This window comes from Megascapheus bottae, chromosome 7 (genome assembly GCF_031878675.1).
Source record: "Megascapheus bottae isolate mThoBot1 chromosome 7, mThoBot2.hap1, whole genome shotgun sequence".
Taxonomy (NCBI): Eukaryota; Metazoa; Chordata; class Mammalia; order Rodentia; family Geomyidae; genus Megascapheus; species Megascapheus bottae.
Window position 1 is genome coordinate 32982668 of NC_143515.1, and position 22325 is coordinate 33004992.

General features: G+C 43.8%; 2 protein-coding genes across 4 annotated transcripts in view; one reads left to right on the forward strand and one right to left on the reverse strand.

Moving 5' to 3' along the window:
- The first annotated feature begins 8178 nt into the window (after positions 1-8178).
- LOC150060576 (N-acetyltransferase family 8 member 3-like) lies at positions 8179-10863 on the forward strand. The gene is given in 3 exon segments (XM_090337570.1): positions 8179-8209; positions 9967-10571; positions 10573-10863. Coding segments are annotated over 3 exon segments (789 nt in total). The 3' UTR covers positions 10726-10863.
- A 5866-nt stretch (positions 10864-16729) lies between these two features.
- Positions 16730-22325, reverse strand: part of Alms1 (ALMS1 centrosome and basal body associated protein) — a 112825-nt gene continuing 107229 nt past the window's right edge. For all 3 annotated transcript variants that reach the window (XM_090336692.1, XM_090336691.1, XM_090336690.1), the window contains 4 exons: positions 22058-22211; positions 21069-21123; positions 17635-17734; positions 16730-16881 (listed from right to left, as the gene is read on the reverse strand). In XM_090336692.1, coding sequence (XP_090192818.1) covers positions 16837-16881; positions 17635-17734; positions 21069-21123; positions 22058-22211 — 354 coding nt within the window. In that variant the 3' untranslated portion in view covers positions 16730-16836. The remainder of the gene's footprint in view (positions 16882-17634; positions 17735-21068; positions 21124-22057; positions 22212-22325) is intronic.

The window sequence follows — 22325 nt, forward strand, 5'->3', positions numbered from 1 at the left end:
AGGTTAAAGGTATTGGTCAAAGACTAAAGGTAGAGGTTACTTTCGTTCATGATAGTCATCAGACCAGCAGAGGCCCAAGGGTTAAAATGGTGACTTGGACCCAAGAAAGACAATCATTGCTGTGACAACTGAATCTCCAAGTCCTGCATTTGGACTCTGATGAGGATGGAGTTGTGGCAGGGGGCAGAGACTGCGGCAAAGCATATAGGGGGCCTCTGGGAGAGGGCTGGAGGGCTGCCTGCAGCTCCTCTGGCAAAGTGGAAGCTGCAAGCACAGGTGAAACCTGGGTGAAGCCAGATCAGCTTTGAGATCTTCAACATCTAAGAAGATCTCAAGACTAATGTTTAGCATTTAATCTAAATAGCATGTCCATGAGTATTTGCTACATTGTCCTCAGAGCTTTTAAATATTGTCCCTGACACCTGTATGGTAAGCAGAAGATCCGGTGGAAATGGGAGATGGGAAACAGACAGCTCCAGGCACAAGTGACCCTCATGAGAGTCTGGGTTACATGAACTAGGCAGGAGCCAAATCCAAATAAGGAGACAAGAGGCTGGCACACTGTCTTCCTTCTTCCCATTGCTTCCTGGTGATTGTGGCTTCTCCAAAGCTTCCCTACACACTCAGGCCTCAGTTCTCCCGGTCTCATGTGCATCTGTATTCTAGAAACCCTTTCCTCGGGAGCCTGGATTCTTTCTCCTCATTCATTTCTCTATTCAGCACATAGTGGGTGAGTTCTTGCCTTGTGTTAGTGTCTGTGTTTGGCATAAAAAACAAAAGATGTTGGAGATGTGGCTCCCACCCTGAGCAGAACACACAAGTTAGGTCTGAGCCATGGTTAGTGCTTGGAGACATCCAGCCCAGAATCACAATGGTAGGAGGCTGAGAGAGGCAGTTAGGGTTTTAATGTTGCATGTATGTGAAGGCCACCTACAAATTGGCCTGAGGCATATAGTGACAGTAATGGCTCCTTATTCTGCCATGTCCATGAATAGGGGTAGAATAGTGGTAGGTGACTGGAGATCGGTTTGACAAAATAACTGCCTGGTATTCTGTGCTTGCTGCTCCCTTTCTTCTGTCACTGATTACAAGGGATATCAGGTGCTCTCCAGCCATGATTGAAGCTATGGCTTCCTTGTTTCCTACCCACTGAAAGGGGCGGGATTCCCAGCATTAATGGATATTAACTGGTTAGTCTCTAAGTCTCTCTCACTGAGGACTAGACGTTACAACTAAATTCACAGCAGAGACCAGCAATCTCAGGGGACTCTGGCTAGGAATCTTGTCCCCAGAATGCCAGCACTATAAGGGAAATCGAGGATTGACGTAATACCAGGAATCCAGATGTCTAATAGAAATGGAGGTCAAATAGCTGCTCACATGGATAGACAGTTCAAGGTACAAGAGGTCCTCTGTGAGGCCAAATGGAGGAGGAGGACTCTGGCCACTCTCCTGGAAAGAAGGAACCCAGTGTCCCAGGAGCTAGGGGCTGGGTTAACCTGTCACCATTGCCCGCTGTGGGGAAATCACTCCTCAGTGGTCATGTGTGCTGGTGAGCAGCAACGAATGTTTACACACCTGTGAACTCATAGATTCACACTCAGAGTGTGAATATTCGAGTGTCTGCTTTCCACCTCTCTGTTTAGCTTGTTACGGGACCTGCAGGAAGCCGACCCAGATTGCTGTGATGATGGGCGGTGGGAAGCACTTTGGAGGAGACGAGTGAGCACAGTCTCGTTTCGGAGCTCTTGCAGCTGAGTGAATGTCTCATGGATTTCTGAAATCAATGAGTCACTTGTTACTGTATATTTCCAGAAGACAATAAATTCTCCAAGTTAATCTAAGTCACATTGGATAGCCACGTAAAGAACATCGTTCTGTTTTTTTTTTTTTTTTGCCTACCTTTCATTAAACAGTTGGTGCTCTTGTTCTAAACATTAAAACATAAGTGTTGGTTAAAAATGGGAAGGAGAAATGGGACAAAGATGGCAGCAAAACAATAGGAAATTGCCCCAGCACTCTAACCAGACAGATTTCAGGTGTTTTACACACACTGCTCCCCCAAAAGATAGACAGCAGCAAATATGTGAATAAGCAGAGTGTCACAGGAACTGAGAAACACCTAGGGCAAGAAAATAATGAACGGCCCTTGCCCCATCTCCCTTGTCTGGAGTTGGCAGCTGCAAAAGCGGTCAAGCCTCAGCATGGGACTCCAGGACCAGGACTGACCAGTGGACTAGAGCGCCCAGACTCAAATGCAGAAAACTCGCACAGCACCAGATCTGGACGTGTACAGTGCAGAAAGTGACAGAGACCAGAGGTGAACCTCTGTGACACCCAGACTCCAAGAGCTTACAGCCCTTGGCTGCCAGGGGCTCCGGGACCAGAGCAGTGCTGCCAGTTAGTCCACAACAAACTCCAGGGTCAGTAATCCCTGCGGTGGACCCCTCTCCCCCACACCCTGTATAGAAGCCAGAGCTGGGAGTGTGACACACAGAGCTTGGCCTGGCCCCTCCCTCCAGCCCAAGCAGGGGCACCACACTTGTACCCGACAAAGAAGCCAGAGCTCTTCCTCAGTCACGGTGGCTTCAGGTGGGAAGCCATCAGGACCCGTGCCGGGCAGGCACTAGGACTCTGCTTCCTCCATAGCCCTGGCTCTTGGCAGGGAAACCCGGCCTGATTGAAAACCACACAGGCACATTTCTGCAAATCTCTGGTGACATGGTGAAATCTGAAATACATAATTTTCTGGAGTCACACAGCTTTGGGGGGAAAAAGTTGGGTCTAGCCTGAAACCAAAAATAAAAGCTCTGGGGGATACACCAGTCCACCTTTTCTTGTAGGACAGAAGTGACCTTCCCTGTCATGCCTCTCCTCAGTCATGCTGCTAAAATGGCTGGATTCAGTCTTGGCTATGGGGCCACCACGTGCAGGTCAGGCCATGTATACCTCACCTACAAGATCATTGATTCATTCCCTCCAGCTCTGCACTGAGCACACACTGTCTCACTGGTCTGCACAGAGCTGCCCCCCCCCATGTTTACTCTATTACATACGGGCTCTGGGGCAGTGGGGCTCCAAGCCCTCAAGCATCAGACTGATCATCCACATGGGATATTGGTAGGGATTTTGAAAATCCTCAGATCCTCTCTGCTTTTCTTGGCTGCTCTGCCAAGACTGTGCAAATGCCCTGTGCTGGCCTGCTGAAACAGGACAAGGTGCAGGGCCCTGGGACTTTAGGAGACAGAAGGTATCTCCTGAGGTATAATGACACATCCATCCCTGTCTAGTCAAACCATAGGAGAAACTGCTTCTTCAGGTGATTTCGTGTCTCTGTTGTTTCTTATGTAACATTACCATAATATTGTAAAAATTAAACCCAGAACTTCAAAAAGACAGAATGGACAGAATCCACCATGCCCATTCCTTACCACTAAACAGATTGGAACATGAAGTACAAAATGTGGGCTTTAATAATGTATTCCACTGACATGTAGAAATTGTTCTGGCAGCAGATGCATTCTCAGCCCGACTCTTAAAGAAAGTTATAGCCCTATTACCTGAGCAGCGTTACTCCTGGTAATTGTGGATGGGATAAGGAGCCTTGAGAGACATCTGTGTGTGAAAGCTTGATGTCCCAGAGACAAGACCACACCTGCCTGCACACCTCTGCTGCCCTGTAGAGGAAAGAGAACACCGTGAACATTCTCTCCACAGCTCCCAGCCTCCCAGGAACCATGGGCACTCTGCTCAAGGGGTGCCTTTCTCCTGTCATTCAAGAAGAAGCCAGAAAACACAACTGGAAGGCATGCAGTCAGAAAAATGGCACTAGAACCATTCCCTCCCTTTCCTCATGAGAAACGTCCATGAGTCTGTGTGTCTTCAGCTTCACAAGCTTCACAACATGGTAAAATAACAGCGGCATTATAGGAGAGGAATCAAAATAATAAGCATTAAGCTTAATTTGGTTTTATGAAGCATTGCCTCTGTACCCACCTACCCATAGAAGGAATTTCTGAACTTCCTCATAGAAGAACCAGACCTCATGTCCCCTACCTAGAAAACTCTTGTGTTCCCAAGTACAAATGTCAGCAAAGACTCCTTGCTCATTACTGCTGATAAAAGTGAAAGAATTTTGGCTTAAACATTTTCCAATATACTGTGATCCAAATGGAACCTTGACCTCCACCAAGTGTCCAGGCTTTCCTGGATCTCCACAGCTGATCTGACAGGAGCTAGAGCTGGAACCACAACCACCTCTCCCCCTCTTCCCAGCCCTTGCCACACATCCAGTCCCAGAATCCTTTCCTTCCTGCTGTCCTCGCTCTTGCCAAGTCTCCACCAAGTGCAGTCTTGAAACATGACAGCAGTGCACACAGCAAGACGCTGTGTGACCTCCTAACCTGGATGTTGGTGACATCACATAAACGACATTGATTCTTGATCCATCACTTGAGAAGTGGCAGAGCACTGCTGTGTGTGCTATGATGAACCCTGTGCACATGGAAATGGCTGAGGCCAGGGGAGGGCTCTGAGTTGAAATGAGGACGACTATGTAAGACTTTCTGAGATACCAAGGCGTGGTCACCAGGACCAGAGATATTTGATGTGGTAGTCTTTACATGGCTCTTCTCTACAATTTAAAAAAAAAAAGCATTGATTGGATGAAAATAAAAAATAAATGGTTGTGTTAGTAAACTCCAGGTTCTATATATTGTGGAAGATGGTAGAAGGAAAATGAAGTGAATGTTGGCAATTCATAACTAAATACATTAGCAAAGAAATGAATAGGCTCTATGAAAGACAGACCTCTCAGATAAACACCAAACAGGATGAAATGTTTGTCAGAACCCATGCAAAGACTACCACACCTTCCCACATCAAATATCAATGCCAAGAATTCTGTTTATGGCATTCAGATGAGGCTGGGAGTGGGGCCACTCTGATTAGTGATCCCTGAATTCCTAAATCCAAGTCCTGGTGACCACGCCTTGGTATCTCAGAAAGTCTTACATAGTCGTCCTCATTTCAACTCAGAGCCCTCCCCTGGCCTCAGCCATTTCCATGTGCACAGGGTTCATCATAGCACACACAGCAGTGCTCTGCCACTTCTCAAGTGATGGATCAAGAATCAATGTCGTTTATGTGATGTCACCAACATCCAGGTTAGGAGGTCACACAGCGTCTTGCTGTGTGCACTGCTGTCATGTTTCAAGACTGCACTTGGTGGAGACTTGGCAAGAGCGAGGACAGCAGGAAGGAAAGGATTCTGGGACTGGATGTGTGGCAAGGGCTGGGAAGAGGGGGAGAGGTGGTTGTGGTTCCAGCCCTAGTCTCTGTCAGATCAGCTGTGGAGATCCAGGAAAGCCTGGACACTTGGTGGAGGTCAAGGTTCCATTTGGATCACAGTATCTTAGAAAATATTTGTTTGTTTTTTCCTTCTGGAATTCAATACCAGGAAAAGACAAAACTATCTCATATCAGCAATAATGAGCCAACCACTCAATGAAAGTTCAGAGCCCCTAGAATTAGAATGTATTCTTAAATTAGAGTGCATTCGCCACTTGTCACCTGATTCACCCCTGCCCAGTCCCATGATAAGCTGAACAGAGAGGAGGGCAGTGGGCGTCAGCGTATTTGCACTCTGGGCCCTTACCATCATTGCAAATCCACGTAAGTGGAGTTCACATTCCCACTGTGGAAACCCTCCAGATTTCAGGTCACTCCCACAGCAGCCAGTGGTCAGTCACACACCCCTAATTCATCCAAGACCAGGGCTTACAGTGCTCCTCCATCTTTACTGGAGCGTGGCCTCCTTTGGCTTAGTGTTGACCCCTTGCAGTTGGGGTACCAGTGGCCTTGCACCATGGTGCTCTTCCCTCTGTATTTTCATGTAGGTATCCTTGGGGTCCAGGGGTCTTCCATTTTATTGAGGTACTCATGTCCTTGGGCTACTAGAGGACCTCTCTCTCTGTCTCTGTTTCTCTGTCTGTCTCCCCCCCCCCCCGCCGTGTGTGTGTGTGTGTGTGTGTGTGTGTGTGTGTGTGTGTGTGTGTGCCAATAACCTTGGACCATCATGATGCATCTGAAGCTGTCTTGGGCTCCTGGAGGGTCTTAATCTCTATTACCAGCTGGTGTGCTTGCATTACCAGTGGGGCCTTGTCTGTGCTAGAATGCATGCACATGGGCTCACAGAAGTCCTTTTATCCTAGCAGTGCTCTGCACTTGGGCTCTCAGGAGCCCTCCATGTTTCATGGAATTTGATTAAGAATCACATTTGTTCTTAGTCTGAACTAGGGCGCTGACCCCTGGGAACCAAACCCTTTTCAGATAACCCCAAGCCGGATGGCACCCACTGTTTAACATAATAGCCAATTTTCAGAGCACACGAGAAACCTTGAGAGTGACGAGTTTAACTGCTGGCTGTGGGAAATGCTGGGGAAAGCCCTTGTCTGACTTCTTGGGGAACAGAAGTGTTTCCAACTTCAGTCCTCTTGCAGGAGCATCCTGCACCTGATGGGTGTCAGCCGTGGAAAGAAGGTGAACCTGCACATTAGCAGAAGAGCCCCAAGCTTACCTTGTCTCTATTCTGGTCATGGCAGCTTCAGAAGCCATTCCATCACTTCTCCTGCTTAAGTGTATTCATTGTAGGTGGGTTCTGGTACTTGCAACATGTATGTCCTAACTCTAAAGTTCAGTCTTTGCCACACAAGGCTGGCTTTGGATGTCAGCCCCACCTCAGTGCTGTACTGGGAACAACAGCCATGTGTCCACCCTAGGCACAAGGCAAAGACATATCTCCTGTTTGTGACAAAAGGAAGTCAGTTATTGCAAAAACACTCAGATTCCTCTTGAGATGGCTTCAGAAATGCAGATGCAACACCAAGGCCTGGGAAAGATGACAAGTCTGAATGGAAAATAAAGTTTCACCAAAGCCACAACCACCAAGATTGTGTGTGGGCTACAGAATGCAGGGACAGTGGGCAAGTCCTTCATTTTAACTTGACTTCTGCCTGCTAAACATTACTCATTAAGTCTTCACCTATTCCTAGAACCCTCCCTCCTTTTCACGTTGTTAGTTCAAATTCTGCTTAACTTTCAAGCTTAGAGACAATACTGATTGAAGGAGGACAATTGAAAAAAAGCACATGGACTCACCACCCTAATGAATGCTAAACATTAACCCTGGCTTTGGATCCCATGTCTAAGATCCCGGAAGCCTCACCTGGTCCTGCTTCGGCTCCTCCCATACACACTACAGCTTTAAGGGCTTCTACCTGTCTCCACATACCCAAAACTCTCCAGTTGCCCCTCTAAGATAGTCTAAGACCTGTCCATCACATCTCCATTCAGTGCCCATAAGCCCCTGGCCACAAGAAGCCTGAGCTAAACACTGCAGCCATGGAGCTCCACACTGCCATCCTGACTCAGAGGCCATGACAGGAGAAAGCCAGGACCTCAAGTTCTCTGCCAGGTGAGGAAGCTGGCCAGAGGCTGGGCTGTTGTGGTAGGAGACACAAGCCTTCCATAGAGAATTCATGGGGGAGGAATTATGTTCCTGTGCACCTTGGCTGGTCTGCTCCATGTGCACCATCAGTGAACACCTATGGCAGGTAAGATGGCACCAGACGTGTGCTCACAGCAGCTCCCCACTGTCCTGAGTCTGTCAGCGGGGTGTCAGCTCTGCTGGGAGTTGGAAAGGACAGCTCAGAAGGTCATCAGCATCACAGCTGAGTGAGGACCCGCTGGAGAGGAGGGAGGTTTGGAGAGCATTATGTGGAACCACCTGGAGGGTCTCGGGGGCTTGCACTTGGCCTGGGTACTGTCCCTGGGCTCTTCAGCTCAAGGCTACCACCCTACCCCTGGCTCTGGGCAGTGTCTCTGAGCCCTTCAGCTCAAGGCTATCACCCTACTTTGAGCCAAGCCCCACTTTCCATTTTCTAGAAGTTAATTGTAGAGAAGAGTCTCAGGTTCTTTAGTGCCTGGGCTGGCTTTGAACCTTGATCCTCAGATCTTAGCCTCCTGAGTGGCTAGTATTACAGGTGTGAGTCACTGCTCCTGGCTCAGGATACACTTTTGTAAGACCAGGTAGAGCAGGGCAGAGACCAGCCCAACTGTGAAGGTTCTTGTTGCGGAGCCAGGAGCCTGGAGTTCTTGTCAGTGATGAGAGAATCCAAGATGAGAGGCGCAGGCTGCAGCCTTGTAGCAGGTATGTGCATGGGGTCCGGAGTGCTCAGTGTGGGCAGAGTGTTTCTTCTAGAAAGGACATTGTGGCCTGAGGGGAAATGAAGAGGACTGGCAGGCCTCTGACCAGGACAGGGCCTGGGTCATCCCACAGTCCTCGCCTCTCCAGGATGATGGTGTATCATAAAAATGGAATGGATGCCGGGAGTTTGGTCTAGTGGTTAAAGTGCTTGCCTAGCATGCAGGAAGACCCGGGTTCGATTCCTCGGTACCACATACATAGAAAAAAGCCGGAAGTGGTGCTAAGGCTCAAGTGGTAGAGCTCTAGCCTTGAGAAAGTCCAAGGACAGTGCTCAGGCCCTGAGCTCAAGCCCAGGACTGGCCAAAAAAAAAAAAAATGGAATGGACTTGGGCTCCCTGCTTTGTCACAGGCCCTTGATCCCTGGGCTTATGATTATCAAGTTTTTAAGAACAAGCCAAGAAGATGGGTACACAGTCTCCCTGAAAGTGGAGCAGGCCCCAGATGACCTGTCAGCTAGCATTCAGAGGCAAATGCTGCTGAGGTATACCTGAAGCTGCAGTTCTATGGTGAGTGGCCATGGGGTAGTCTAGGCCCTTCTTTCTCTTTTTTTTTTTTTTTTCCAGTCCCAGGGCTTCAACTCGGCCTGGACACTGTCTCTGTGCTCAAGGCTAGAGCTCTACCACTTGAGCCACAACACCACTTCCAGGTTTTTCTGTGTACATGGTACTGAGGAATGGAACCCAGGGCTTCGTGCATGCTAGGCAAGCACTCTACCACTAGGCCAAATCCCTGGCCTCTCTTTCTTTTTTTCTAAAGGGCAATAGATTTTTTTAAATTTTCAAATCTTGTTTTTTAAAAAGCATTTTTTGAATATTTTCATCATTTTCAAGTAGTTGTACAAAGGAGTTTCCATTCAACAAAGCACTTTATGAATAGTCTATCTTGACCAGTGTTCCCCCTTTCAACATTCTCTCTCATTCTTCCCAGCCATTCCCCTTCCCTCACTCTTCTCAATTTTTAGGATATGTACTGAATTCTCCTTTTGCCATTTAATAAAGCAGGTTATGTATACAGTGAATCTTGCTCTGTTTCTTCCCTTCAACATTTTCATCCCCCCACTTTGACCCACTCCTTTCCTTGTTTCTCAATTCTGCAATGTGTGCAATTTATTGTGATTTTCCACCTGTTTTTAGTATATTTTGACAAAATTCACCCCCTATTTTCTCTTTCCTATTTCCCTTCTACCCATTTATCTAGACCCTTTCTTATGCTTGGCTCTTTGGTATTTCAGAAGTCTAACCCATTTTCTTTAAGCACAAGAAGTCTTTGCTGACATTTGTACTTGGGAACACAAGAGTTTTCTAGGTAGGGGACATGAGGTCTGGTTCTTCTATGAAGAAGTTCAGAAGTTCCTTCTATGGATAGGTGGGTAGAGAGAGGCAGTGCTTCATAAAACCAAATTAAGCTTAATGCTTATTTTGATTCCTCTCCTGTGTAACCCTATAAAGCCGCTGTTATTTTACCATGTTGTGAAGCTGAAGACACACAGACTCGGAGAAGTACCATGCCATGGATATTTCCTGTGAGGAAAGGGAGGGAATGGTTCTAGTGCCATTTTTCTGACTGCATGCCTTCCAGTTGTGTTTTCTGGCTTCTTCTTGAATGACAGGAGAAAGGCACCCCTTGAGCAGAGTGCCCATGGTTCCTGGGAGGCTGGGAGCTGTGGAGAGAATGTTCACGGTGTCCTCTTTCCTCTACAGGGCAGCAGAGGTGTGCAGGCAGGTGTGGTCTTGTCTCTGGGACATCAGACTTTCACACAGAGGTGTCTCCCAGAGCTCCTTATCACATCCGCACATACCAGGAGAGTGACCGCACCCAGGTCCTGGCCTTGTTCTCCAGAGGCATGGAGGAGCACATCCCCACCACCTTCTACTACATTCTGAAGCTGCCCAGAACACTCCTGCTCTTACTTGGTATACCTGTTGCTCTATTCCTGGTCTCAGGCTCTTGGCTCCTTGTTCCTATTTCCAGTCTTATTCTTTTGGTTTGCTTATGGTTCCTTGCTAAATACACCTGGATAAAGTATAAAGTCGCCATTCTGCACACAGACCTGGCTGACATCACCAAATCTTATCTGAGCAAACCTGGCTCCTGCTTCTGGGTAGCGGAATATGGGGGGCAGGTGGTGGGCATGGTGGGTGCTCAGTTAGTCAAAGATCCCCCTCACACACAAAAGAAGCAGGTAAAGCTACAACACCTCTCTGTGGCCCTGGAGCACCGAAGACAGGGAATAGGGAAAGCCCTGGTCAGGACACTCCTCCAGTTTGCCAGGGATCAGGGTTACAGTGAAGTTGTCCTTGCCACCAGTTGTGCTGCAGGATGCCGCACTCGCCCTCTACCATGACATGGGCTTCCAGAAGACAGGCCAGTTCTTCTTCACCACTATCTCAAAGTTACGGAACTCTCCTCTAATTTTATTCACATACTCCCTCACTTCTCACAAACAGACCTGTGATTGAATATTTTGCATTTGCTGTAGCAATAAGCCAATCATGATATTACCATGTTACCAAGCATCAAATTTTACTATTCATGAACACCTGAATCCCAAGTGTTTGATGGTAGAGTGTGGGCAGTGGGTGACCTTCAGGGGTGCTTTCTGGGGTACTTCATTTATCTAACATCATGGTGATGTTGCACAATAAAAACATACACAAATGTGTAGTTTGTGTGTACAGGCCAACTATTTCTGAGGGTCTAAGCCTTCTCAGTTTCTCAAGACACCTTTAGTAATCACCTTGGTTTGGCTCAAGTGAAAGGTCCACTAAGGCTTTAACGTGTTCCATCACACCAGCTCAGGTAGGTTTCAAAGTCACTGAAACAGGAAAACTTTTCCAAGTGCCTGTAGGTGTCTCGTGTGGAGACAGCCAAGACTCAGTAGAAGAAATGGAACTGACCGTATACTGCAGGAGCTGTGGGGAGCAAAGGTAGGAGGCCCTGGGAGAAGTGACACTCAACACACAATCCACTCTACTCTTCTGTCTCTTTAGAGGGATAGCAATATGGGTTCACGTGGAGTAGGTGAGATTTTCATGGGGATACCTAAATGTGTTGAACCCTCATGGAGCTGTTTAGATCTAGGCACAACTGCAAGTAGGCTGAGCCTAGAGGGTTCCTGCATCAGGAAGAAGTGATGGCACAGATAAAGGTCACAGGTCTACCATCTTTGGACCTATTCTGGTCCCAGGCTCTGTCAACAGATTCTCAGGGATTGTATATTTTCCTGGATGTCTCAGGCCTGATTATGTGTTCTTATGAGCCTTGCTGTTAGGGGTGATGGAAGAAGCATGTTGGTACTTGACACAGGTGATAGTGGTCCAACACTGTGAATATTATCAGATACTTCAGCTTATAAACATGAACTTCTCAAAGTAATTTTAGATACACTGAAGTCAAATCCAAACAAACATAGCTTTCATGGTTTCTCACATGTGTGATAACTAGAATATGCTATAAATCTACAAGTAAACATACTGAATGAGTAAGAAAATATCTGCATATATACACTTCGACATGATAAATTATACAGGCTCTAGACATTCATACATTGAGGCCAAAGGAAAATATGCACAGGAACGAATCACAAAGGGTCAATAGCTATGTGCCCATGATCAAATAAAATAGTTCGTAAAATGAACTCCAAGAAAGGGAAACATTTTTTTTAAAAGATTTCATTAGCACACTGATTTTGATATCATACTTCAAATGTCATGTTTAACAAAAGTATTCAAGAAGGGAATCTATCAATCCCTGGTACATACAGTTAGGAAACAAGCTTTTTTTTTTTTGTTTGTTTGTTTTTGCCAGTCCTGGGCTTGAACTCAGGTCCTGAGCACTGTGCTTGGGCTTTCTCAAGGCTAGAGCTCTACCACTTGAGCCTCAGCACCACTTCTGGCTTTTTTCTATGTATGTGGTACCGAGGAATCAAACCTGGGTCTTCATGCATGCTAGGCAAGCACTCCACCACTAGGTCAAACTCCCAGCCCAGGAAACAAGAATTTTTAGTTGCTGTTTTTATTTTCTTTTTGTCTGGTCTTATGGTAGCTTCTCTTGGGCACAGAAAAGGTGGAACAAAGGGTGAACAAATACAATAGTGGTACTCACTAGACACTATGTAGAAAATGAACCATACATCTTGGGTTAGGACAGGAGGGAAAAATGGGAGACTAAGCAAAGGACAGACATGGTTCAAAAAGACTTGTACTCATGACCTGACTCAAGTAACTGAAACCCCCCTGCCCTGTATATCACTTGTACAATGATAATTATATATGTGTAAATAAATAAATAAATATATAATAAAAGCTCAAGTAGGGTAAAGTCAGCTAGGGAGAACAAAGCTGCTGAGTTTTATGGGGAGTTGAAGCTGTATCATCTGCTTTCTCTAAGCCAAGGAAAGTGGGCGGGGCCATGTTGAACCCCAAGTCTACTGGTCTCAGAAATTTAAAAGGCATTCCTTTGGTTATACTTGATCATGGAAGCAAACTAGTGATATTAGACACTTGCCATTGGAACCTAAAGGTCACTGTGTACTTACAGGATTCAAACTTGGATCAAGTAGACAGGTTGTTGCTGGCTGTGGAGTCACATGAGAAGGGAAGGGTATTGGAGGGAGGCAGAAATTGCTTTTTGTGGGCAATGGGACATGGCAGCCCTTGAATTGCAGGGATTTCAGGGAGCGGTCAAAGGCAAATTTGTAGGAACTCACTTGTACTAATGTGGAGTGGGACATAGAAATTAGGAAGGATTGGAGGCCTGTGTAAGATCATTTGATATTCAGCAGCAATAAACTCTAGAAGGTTGATTCCAAACTTTTTCCTTTTTAGTCAGCTAATACCAATTAGTTTTTCAGTGTTAAGGGCAAGATTTTGCTTTGAATGTGGCAGTAGTAGAGGCACAAAGATTTCTTCTTGTATTACTAATGTATGAGTTCATTCAACTAGCCTTCATATTTTGTTTTTATTTTTTCTTTTTTCCCAGGCTTGTGTATCTGCCCAGTCCCCAATATGTGCATACAAGGAGGTTCTGCCAGCCCAAGCTCTTTCAGCCTTCCCCTACCTGTCCTTTGTATTGCTTTAGTGTGTCAAAACTTATACAACATATGACAAGCCATTTCACAGCGTATCAGTGTATTCATTACCTTTGCAATGCTGTACAACTGTCATTGACTATGTTTGTTTTTTTCCTTTTTAACATCATCCAAACAGAAACTATGTCCAATAGGAAAAACTTCCTGTCTTCTCCATCCTCCACCCTGGCATCCTTAGTTCTACATTTTTTTTTAGCCATGGGTTTTGAACTCTGGGCCTGGGTGCTGTCCCTGAGTTCTTCAGCTCTAGGCTTCTGCCCTACCACTGGAGCCACTTATGGTTTTCTAGTGGTTAACTGGAGACGAATCATACCGACTTTAAGTGTCCAAGATGGCTTTGAATTGCGATCCTCAGATCTCAGTCTCCTGAGTAGCTAGGATTACAGGTGTGAGCCACCATGCCCAGCTTAGTTCTGCTTTTTGTCTCTATGAATTGGTCAGTCTATGTAGCTCATGTAAGAGGAAACATACCAGACTGGTTCTTTTGAGTCTTTTTTCTTTCATGTTTTCCATTCATTCTGTGGCATTTTGTGGTAGTTCCTATCAGAACTTTTTTTCCCCCCGCCAGTCCTGGGGCTTGAACTCAGGGCCTGGACACTGTCCTTGAGCCTTTTCAAGGCTAGCGCTCTACCACAGCACCACTTACAGCTTTTTTCTTTGTATGTGGTATCAGGGAATTAAACCCAGGGCATCGTGCATGCTAGGCACTGTACCACTAGACCATACTCCCAGCCCAATTTCTTTCATTTCTAAAGGCCAGATTTATTCCACCAAAAGGTGGGCATACCACCTTTTATTTACTACTGATGGGCCAGATGATCCCAAGAGAAACTATACTGTCAGGCTTCACAACTACCCTTTCTCCTCCATTAGCCTATCATGTTTCCTTGTCTTTCCTCATTCTCATTCCCTCCCTTCCCGCAGCCCACCTTTTCTCTCTCCCTCCTCTCCTTCCCTTAGTGGCACTGGAGTTTAAACTCAGGATATGCTTACTAGGCAGGTGCTCTACCACTTGATCCATGCCTTCAGCAACAACTTTTTCATTTTCAAATTGTTTTCTTCTTAGATCATTTAAGTTGATTTTTGTCCTCATTGTTGTACTAACTGAATGGCATAGCTTAATATGACTTTCTGAGTTACATATATAATATAAATTTACCATGATAATATATTTATTTACTTTTTGTCTTTCTGAGACAGGGTATTAGCATGTAACACAGGCTGGCTTTGCACTGCCTTGCTGCCTCAACCTGCCAATTGTGTAGCCACTTTTGAAATAGTATTATTTAGTGGTATTGAAAGTACCCACAATTTTGTGGAACCATCAGTCCCAACCATATCCAATACATCTCAATAACCTCTGTACTCATTCAACACAAACTCTAATTTCCCATTCCTCCCTGTCCCTAGAAACCAGTCACCCATTTCTGCTTTATGAATCTGCCTATAAATGGAATGACACAATATTTGTACTCTGTGTTTATTTCTCTTCTGTCCTTATCAACTACTATCCTTAAAAAGCTTGCAACTCCTGTTGGTATACATCTGGCAATTGTAGGTCTGAGGCAGAATTGTCAATCTAAAGCCAGCCTGGGAGACAGAAACCCTTTATCAAAAAAGCTACAGCTGGGCCGTGAGTTTGGCCTAGTGGTAGAGTGCTTGCCTAGCACGCACGAAGACCTGGGTTCAATTCCTCGGCACCACATACATAGAAAAAAGCCGGAAGTGGTGCTGAGGCTCAAGTGGTAGAGCTCTAGCATTGAGGAAAAAAAAAAAAAAGCTACAGCTTAGGCCTGCCTAGTGCAAGCCAATAGAATGATGAACAGTAGGATGAGACTGGTATGTGGTGACTTCCCATCCCCATATTCCACAAAACAAGCAAGAAAATTGCCTGTACCATATTGGTTTGTAATCTATTTCATTTGTACTCTTAAGCAATGCATTTATTTACTTAATTTACCCAGGCCTTCACCAATTGGCCCAGGTTGGCATTTTTGTACGTGTAATAGTCCTGGGACTTGAAGGCAAGGCCTAGGTGCTGTCCCTGAACTGTTTTGCTCAAGGTTTAGCATTCTACCACTTGAGACAGCTGCAGATTTGTGGTGGTGACTTGGAGCTAAGAACCTCAAACTTTTATCTATCTCATGGAAATAGAAACACACCAGACTGGTTCTTTTGAGTCTTTCTTCTTTCATGTTTTTTACTCAGTTTGTGGTAGCTTCTATCAGAACTTACATTTTTTTTGGCCAGTCCTTGGGATTGAACTCAGGGCCTGAGCACTGTTCTTGGACTTTCTCAAAGCTAGTGCTCTACTACTTGAGCCATAAGCATCACTTCCACTCTTTTCTGTGTATGTGGTACTGAGGAGTCAAGCCCAGGGCTTTGTGCATGTTAGATGAGCACTCTACCACTAGGCTACATTCCTGGTATGTGTCTAGGATTCTTCTGTGTGAAGATGTTACTTGTTGCTTACCTACTCTCTTGTGAAAGGACATCATATTTGTTTTCAGTCTTTTGCTGTTATGAACATGTTCCCTTCCTGGATGGACTGGCAGCAGGCACATTTGCCAGAGCGCACATACAGAATCACCACATTATAGAGTAAAGGCAAATTTGTTTAAGCAATATGTGAATTTCTTTTGACTCACATTCTTGTCAACACTTGGAAAGAATGAACAATATTTGCTAGTCTATTAAACATCAAAACGTATTTTTATTGTTCATAATGTGAATTTCCTTCATTAAAGTGAAGCAATGTTTTGTGTTCATGGGCTAGGTGTGTTTGTTCTTCTGTTATTACTTAGCCCATTTTCCTGTGAATGACATTTTTGGGAAATTGATTTGTACAAGTTTGTTATATATTCTGAATGAAAATCCTTTGTGGGTTACATGAACTACAATTATCCTCTTCCATTTCCTACATTGTCATTTCACTGTCTTAAATAAATAACATTTTTACAACATCATATCTATACATTCACTATTCTTGCTGTTTGGTTTACTGTGAGTCAGAGTGATTTTCTAACTAAAACATGTACAAAGAGGGGCTCATTCTTGGGTACAATTAAGACATAAGGGGCTGGGAGTTTGGCCTAGTGGTTAAAGTGCTTGCCTATCATGCACGAAGACCCGGGTTCGATTCCTTGGCACCACATACATAGAAAAAAGCCCGAAATGGTGCTGAGGCTCAAGTGGTAGAGCTCTAGGCTTGAGAAAGTCCAAGGACAGTGCTCAAGCCCTGAGCTCAAGCCCAGGACTGGCGCAAAAAAAAAAAAAAAGACATAATACCATTGGGATGTACAACCCTGTGGTATAAGCCTCTATGGAGAAAGAACTGCTTTCTCCTAGAAATGATTGAATTACATAAGCACAAAGAACACAAAGAATTTAGCTTTATTAAACCAGATCCATAAAAGTAAGGACTATGTTTCTCAAGGTTCATAAAAAAATAACTTGAAGGCTCTGAGAAAATAATCTTACATTAATCCCATGGAACTTTTCTCCCCAGAAGTTGATTGGTCAATTTCTGTGGAGGAAAAAAAAAGGCAGAAAAGTCAAGCAAACTTGTCCTCAAGGGCAGGTGACATTCCTTACTTCAGCTATGTTGTTGAAGAGACCTGAGCAGCAATCTCTACCAGTTGTTTCTTACTCAGCTATGAAACCATAAGAATTAAACAATAATTCTTCCTAAAGTTTTTAGAAAAGATAATCTACAAACAATACTTTTCAATTCTAACAGATATAGACAATCTCAAGTTGTGATAGACCGAGCAGACCACCAGTTCATAACACGTGAGCACAGCAAGGGGCTCAGTTCTGTGATGCTAACATAGTATTGAGGCCATGCAGTATCCTCTACCTCCTTCAATGTGAGCTCAGGGCTATCAGAGATAGTTCTCTAGGCCAATATGGCAGGAGCTGGGATCAAGTCTTTTGGTAAATGTCCTCAGAAGTACGATGAGGAGAAGAACAGTTAAGGCATGGTCCTTCAAGCTCAGTAGCCAGTCTACATCTCAGGGAATCCACCTGAGCAAGTCTATTGTTCATTCTACCATGATATCAAAATCACCTCCTATGTGTGAAATTTGGTTTCATTTCAATTAAGGTTGCAGAGCTGAAGCTGAGCTGATCACAGGTGCCTTGTGTCTGAAATACTAGCATGACAACAGTGCATTCTGAACCCACTTCACTTCTCAAACATTGTTGACTGATTGTTTCCTTCCATCTCTCTTGATACACCTGGTCATCCAACTCTGAGCAGAGTGACAACTCAACTGACCTTTCTGAAGAGCTCAGCTCGTAGCCGGTTGGACTTATATTCTGACTTCCTCTTCTCCTCTTCTCTCTTTTTCTGTACTTCTGGAAGCTGCTCATAAATCCTAAGAGAATGGTACAAGTGGAAGACAGAAAGCAACGAGGTTACCAGGTACAGCGATATATGATTGCATCTTATAAAATATCCCCAAACTCAACCACTATAAGGCATTTAGCACCTCGGGTATGTCCATGACTGCCATATACCCATCATTCCATGGACAGTTGGATGTCTATGGTTGGGTGCTCACAATATTGAAGCAGGTAAGTAAGAATGTAATAGGCCAGGAGTTTGGCCTACTGGTAGAGTGCTTGACAAGCATGCATGAAGACCAGGGTTCAAGTCTTCAGTACCACATATATAGAAAAAGCCAGAAATGCTGCTGTGGCTCAAGTGGTAGAGCTCTAGCCTTGAAAAAGCCCATGGACAGTGCTCAGGCCCTGAGTTCAAGCCCCAGGACTGGTTAAAAAAAAAAAAAAGAATGTAACAAAACCTCATTAGTAGTCACTTCTGGGAAAATAGGAAAACAGTAGGTTAGAACAAAGAAACAGGGGCAAAATGTTCTACCACTTGAGCCATGTCCAACCCTTAAAAATTACTTCTTAACCCACTTAAAAATAACAGTAAGTTGCAAAATAGTAAGCCTATAATATGCTAATGTAAGTAGTCTATGTTTAGGTGAAAATAAAGATATTTTTCAAAACCACCACCACATCAACAGCAACAAAAAACTATAGTGAGAAGGCTAGTACTACTTTTTTTTGTTTGTTTTTACAAATCTCATTCTGGGAATAAAGGACGTCAGCTGGACTTCCTATCTCCCTCTACATGCTCTGTTGTCACATGTCATTCTAGTTGAAGTACACATTTAAACATATGTACCCAGAACTAAGACAAATAGCTTAAACATTCTAAGTAATCAATACTTTCTGCTTTGGATTTTTTGACACAGTATCTTGTTTTAAAACTCTGGCTGGCCTTGAATGCATAATCCTGCTGCCTCAGCCTCTCTGGTGATGACATTATAGACATATGCTACCATACCTAGCTCAATCTTCTTTAAATTCAAAAAGTGGTAGTTTTACTTGTAATGTTTTGACAAGTGTGTTCTTCAGATTTTCCAGTGTTGATAAATTTACTTAAGTAATAAAAATGGTCACATTTGTTAATATTACTGCTCATCTTGTGAAAAGTATAAAAGAAAAGTATAAGTACTGGAATGTTTTCTAATGTATCCTGGTAGATACAAGTGTTCCAGAATTTTATTCTTTTTTGACCAGTCCTGGGGCTTAAACTCAGGGCCTGAGCACTGTCCTTAGGCTTCTTAAGGCTAGAGCACTACCACTTGAGCCACAGTACCACTTCTGGCTTTTTTTCTATATATGTGGTACTGAAGAATTTTATTTTTAAGCTCACTTGTTTCCATTGGCAGCTGATACTGTCAGCTATTTCTCTGGCTGAAATGAGAGACTCATTTCTTCCTTTTTAGGATAATGTCAGATTATAAGATTTTAGGTGCAGTAGAAGTGCCTTGTGTGCTGCATGGTACTGCTGGTATTTTGGTGCCAGGTTGGTGCTGTTGTCTTCAACAGTGCTTCTAATGCCCTGGCCTCCTCTCCATTGCTTTTTGCCTCCATAAGTACCAGAGTCAATAAGAGAAAAAGGCACATAGTGACTTTATTGGTTTGAAAGTAGCGTTGACCTTGCAGACACCTTGAAAGGGCCTCAGTAACTCTCAAAGATCCATGGACCACCCTCAGAGAGCCAGTGAATTAAAGCATCCCTTGGCATGACTTTCAAAGGTTTACTTAATGTACAGTAAAAAATGACAGATCTCCAGAGGAATGCTTCGATTACATGAGACAGACTGCTTTCCAGAACCACTATTTCAGAAAGTACTACTTTAAGCATAAAACAACTATTGAAACAAGCAAGCTTCCAGTGAATCCCTAAAATGTATCCATTAACTACAGATGGAATCCTCATGATGAACATATACATATACCAAATTGATTTTTAAAAAAGGTAATGTTTAAAATGGCACAAACTCAAGTATAAAAAGGTGAATAACTTTTGTATTTCCTATCCCTGTACTTTGTAACCTAGCCACTCAAAACTTTTTCCCAAAGGGATCTGCTATTACCAGGTTTTTCGTATGTATCTTATATAGATATTGCATAATATACAAACATGCATGCATATACAAAGTACATCTATGTATTCACAAATACTTCTTTTTAGAGGCCATAAATTGCACCTGTGATATGTGCTTTTGTAACTTGAGTTTTAAAGCCTAAATGTGCAGGAGAAAATGCTTCTTTTTTCACTGTATTAGATAAACAGCTAGAAACAGGATTGCTAAGGAAAAAGGATTGGCCTCAAAGAAATATTTTCTAAATATTCTTTTTTTTGGGGGGGTTATGCTATTATTTATTCATTATTTAAATTTAAGGCAAAATTATTTTTACAAATTGATTCTTGTTCTTTTTTTCCATGTGGCTTTTTTTTTTTTTTTGCCAGTCCTGGCCTTGAGCTCTGGGCCTGAGCACTGTCCTTGGACTTTTTCAAGGCTAGAGCTCTACCACATGAGCCACAGAACCACTTCCGGCTTTTTTCTTTGTATGTGGCACCAAGGAATCAAACCCGGGTCTTCGTGCATGCTAGGTAAGCACTCTACCACTAGGCCAAACTCCCGGCCCTCCATGTGGCTTTCTGACACATTAAAAAAATTGAAAATAGTGTCACAGTGAATAACTGAGACCATAAAAAAGTTGAGATGGTTTTCCTTTGATAAAATTAAAGCCTATGCAATAAAAGCAAACCATAATATAGTAGTAATCCTTACACATAAATTTACTTACATGAAATATACCACTCAGCAAAAATAACAATTACTATCATGAATTTATGATATCTGTGGTTTTGAAAATGATACAGTAAATCACCAATTAAATATGACAGAAAGTACATGAATGGGCATAAACTCTGGTATCAGCTTGTGTCCTTGGCAATGGAACTTTCTTGTTCTCATTTTATTTTTTATTATTGAGGTAATATATATATAGGGGTTACAGTTACATTCACCAGATAGTAGGTGCATTACTTCTCATACATTGATACCCCTTCTTATGTTTTTGTCCCCATTTCCCTCTTCCACCCCCTCTAAATATTCTTTAGTTACATGTAAGTTACTAAGCCTGACAAAGGCATAGGCATCCCTGGAGACTATTTTTTGTTTTGCCTATGAATTACTCATACCATATCTGCTATCTATTTTACTATTACTTTCGTACTCAAGAGCTATAAGTGAGGGCAAACTAGAGCAGAGCTCTTAACCACCTAATGGTTTTATATACATTTTATAATTACTCTTGCTTCCCTCCTCCCCACCTCGTTACCGTTTAGATCTCTGAATCATTTCTTTCCTCCCAATAGGCTTGTTCTTCATGAGAACTAAGAGAGAAGAAATGGTATTTAGTAGGTAGTAACTTAATCAGGAAAGATGTGATAGCCTACAGCTACAAGAAGCTGCTGGCCTTTGAGCTCCTAAACCTGAGGAGGTTATAGCAGATAGTGAGCATTGACTATGACCAAGGCTGAAGGCAAAACTGGACTAGGGAACTGTGACAGCAGCCTGTGGTCCTTGTGGCACAGACCAGACAATCAGAACTGCAAAAACAACCAGTTTACAGGTAAGGCTGTGATGACAGCCTTAGGAAGTACTTTATAGTTTTCACAGCTTACATATTTCATTTACTTGACATCTTAGGTTTAATGTAATTGTTAAGTGCAGACTGTGGCCTCCCTTTTCCACCCCTCCCGGGGGTGGGGGGTTGGAATGCTGGCTCTTTCACCATCATGTGTGTAATTTTGAGTGAGGATTCTGAACTTTGACTTAGTCTTCTCACTGAAAAGTAGCACTATTTATTGTACCTGCCACAGAGACGCGCTGTGAGACCACCAGAGAAGGTGGAAGGGTTACTACCTGTTTCCGATTGTTCTTGTTACTACCATCCTATATGGTAAGTAACACAGAACTGGCTTCTTCTTCAAAGGAAACACATTTTTTGGAATCAAATTGTTCATGAACAAATTGTTCAGAGCATATATATATATATATATATATATATATATATATATATATATATCCCCTCATTCTCAGGCATGTTCTCCTTTGAGAAAAGTAGTGACAGGCTAGAACTGGCTTACTTGGAACACAGAAGTGCCAAGAGCTAGGTTGTGCTGGTCTGCTGGATACAAAGATTTGAGTCTCAGCAAGCAAAAGGCACATTGATACCTCCTAAGTGGCCTCACATTGTGCAGCCCTTCCGCAGAACAGCAGCCTGGTCTTCTCTATCACTCACAGGAAAATGAAAATAGGGTGTACCTCTCTTACGCAGGCGGTGTGTGACATTGAACAGTGCATTCCGCTCACTCTGAAACACATTCTGTAGCTTCCTTTCCTGAACTATTAACTTGAGGCGCTTAATCCGCTCCCCAGAACGGGAAATGAAGTCAGGTCTATGAAGCTGAAGTGATTCCTAAGGAGAAAAGGCCCAACCTTGTGTGAAGATGGAGTCTGCCCTCTTAAGTGGCCAGAAAAGCACTTGGCTAGCAGGTTTGGAGTACCTCTTCTAAAGTGTAGAAAGAATCTA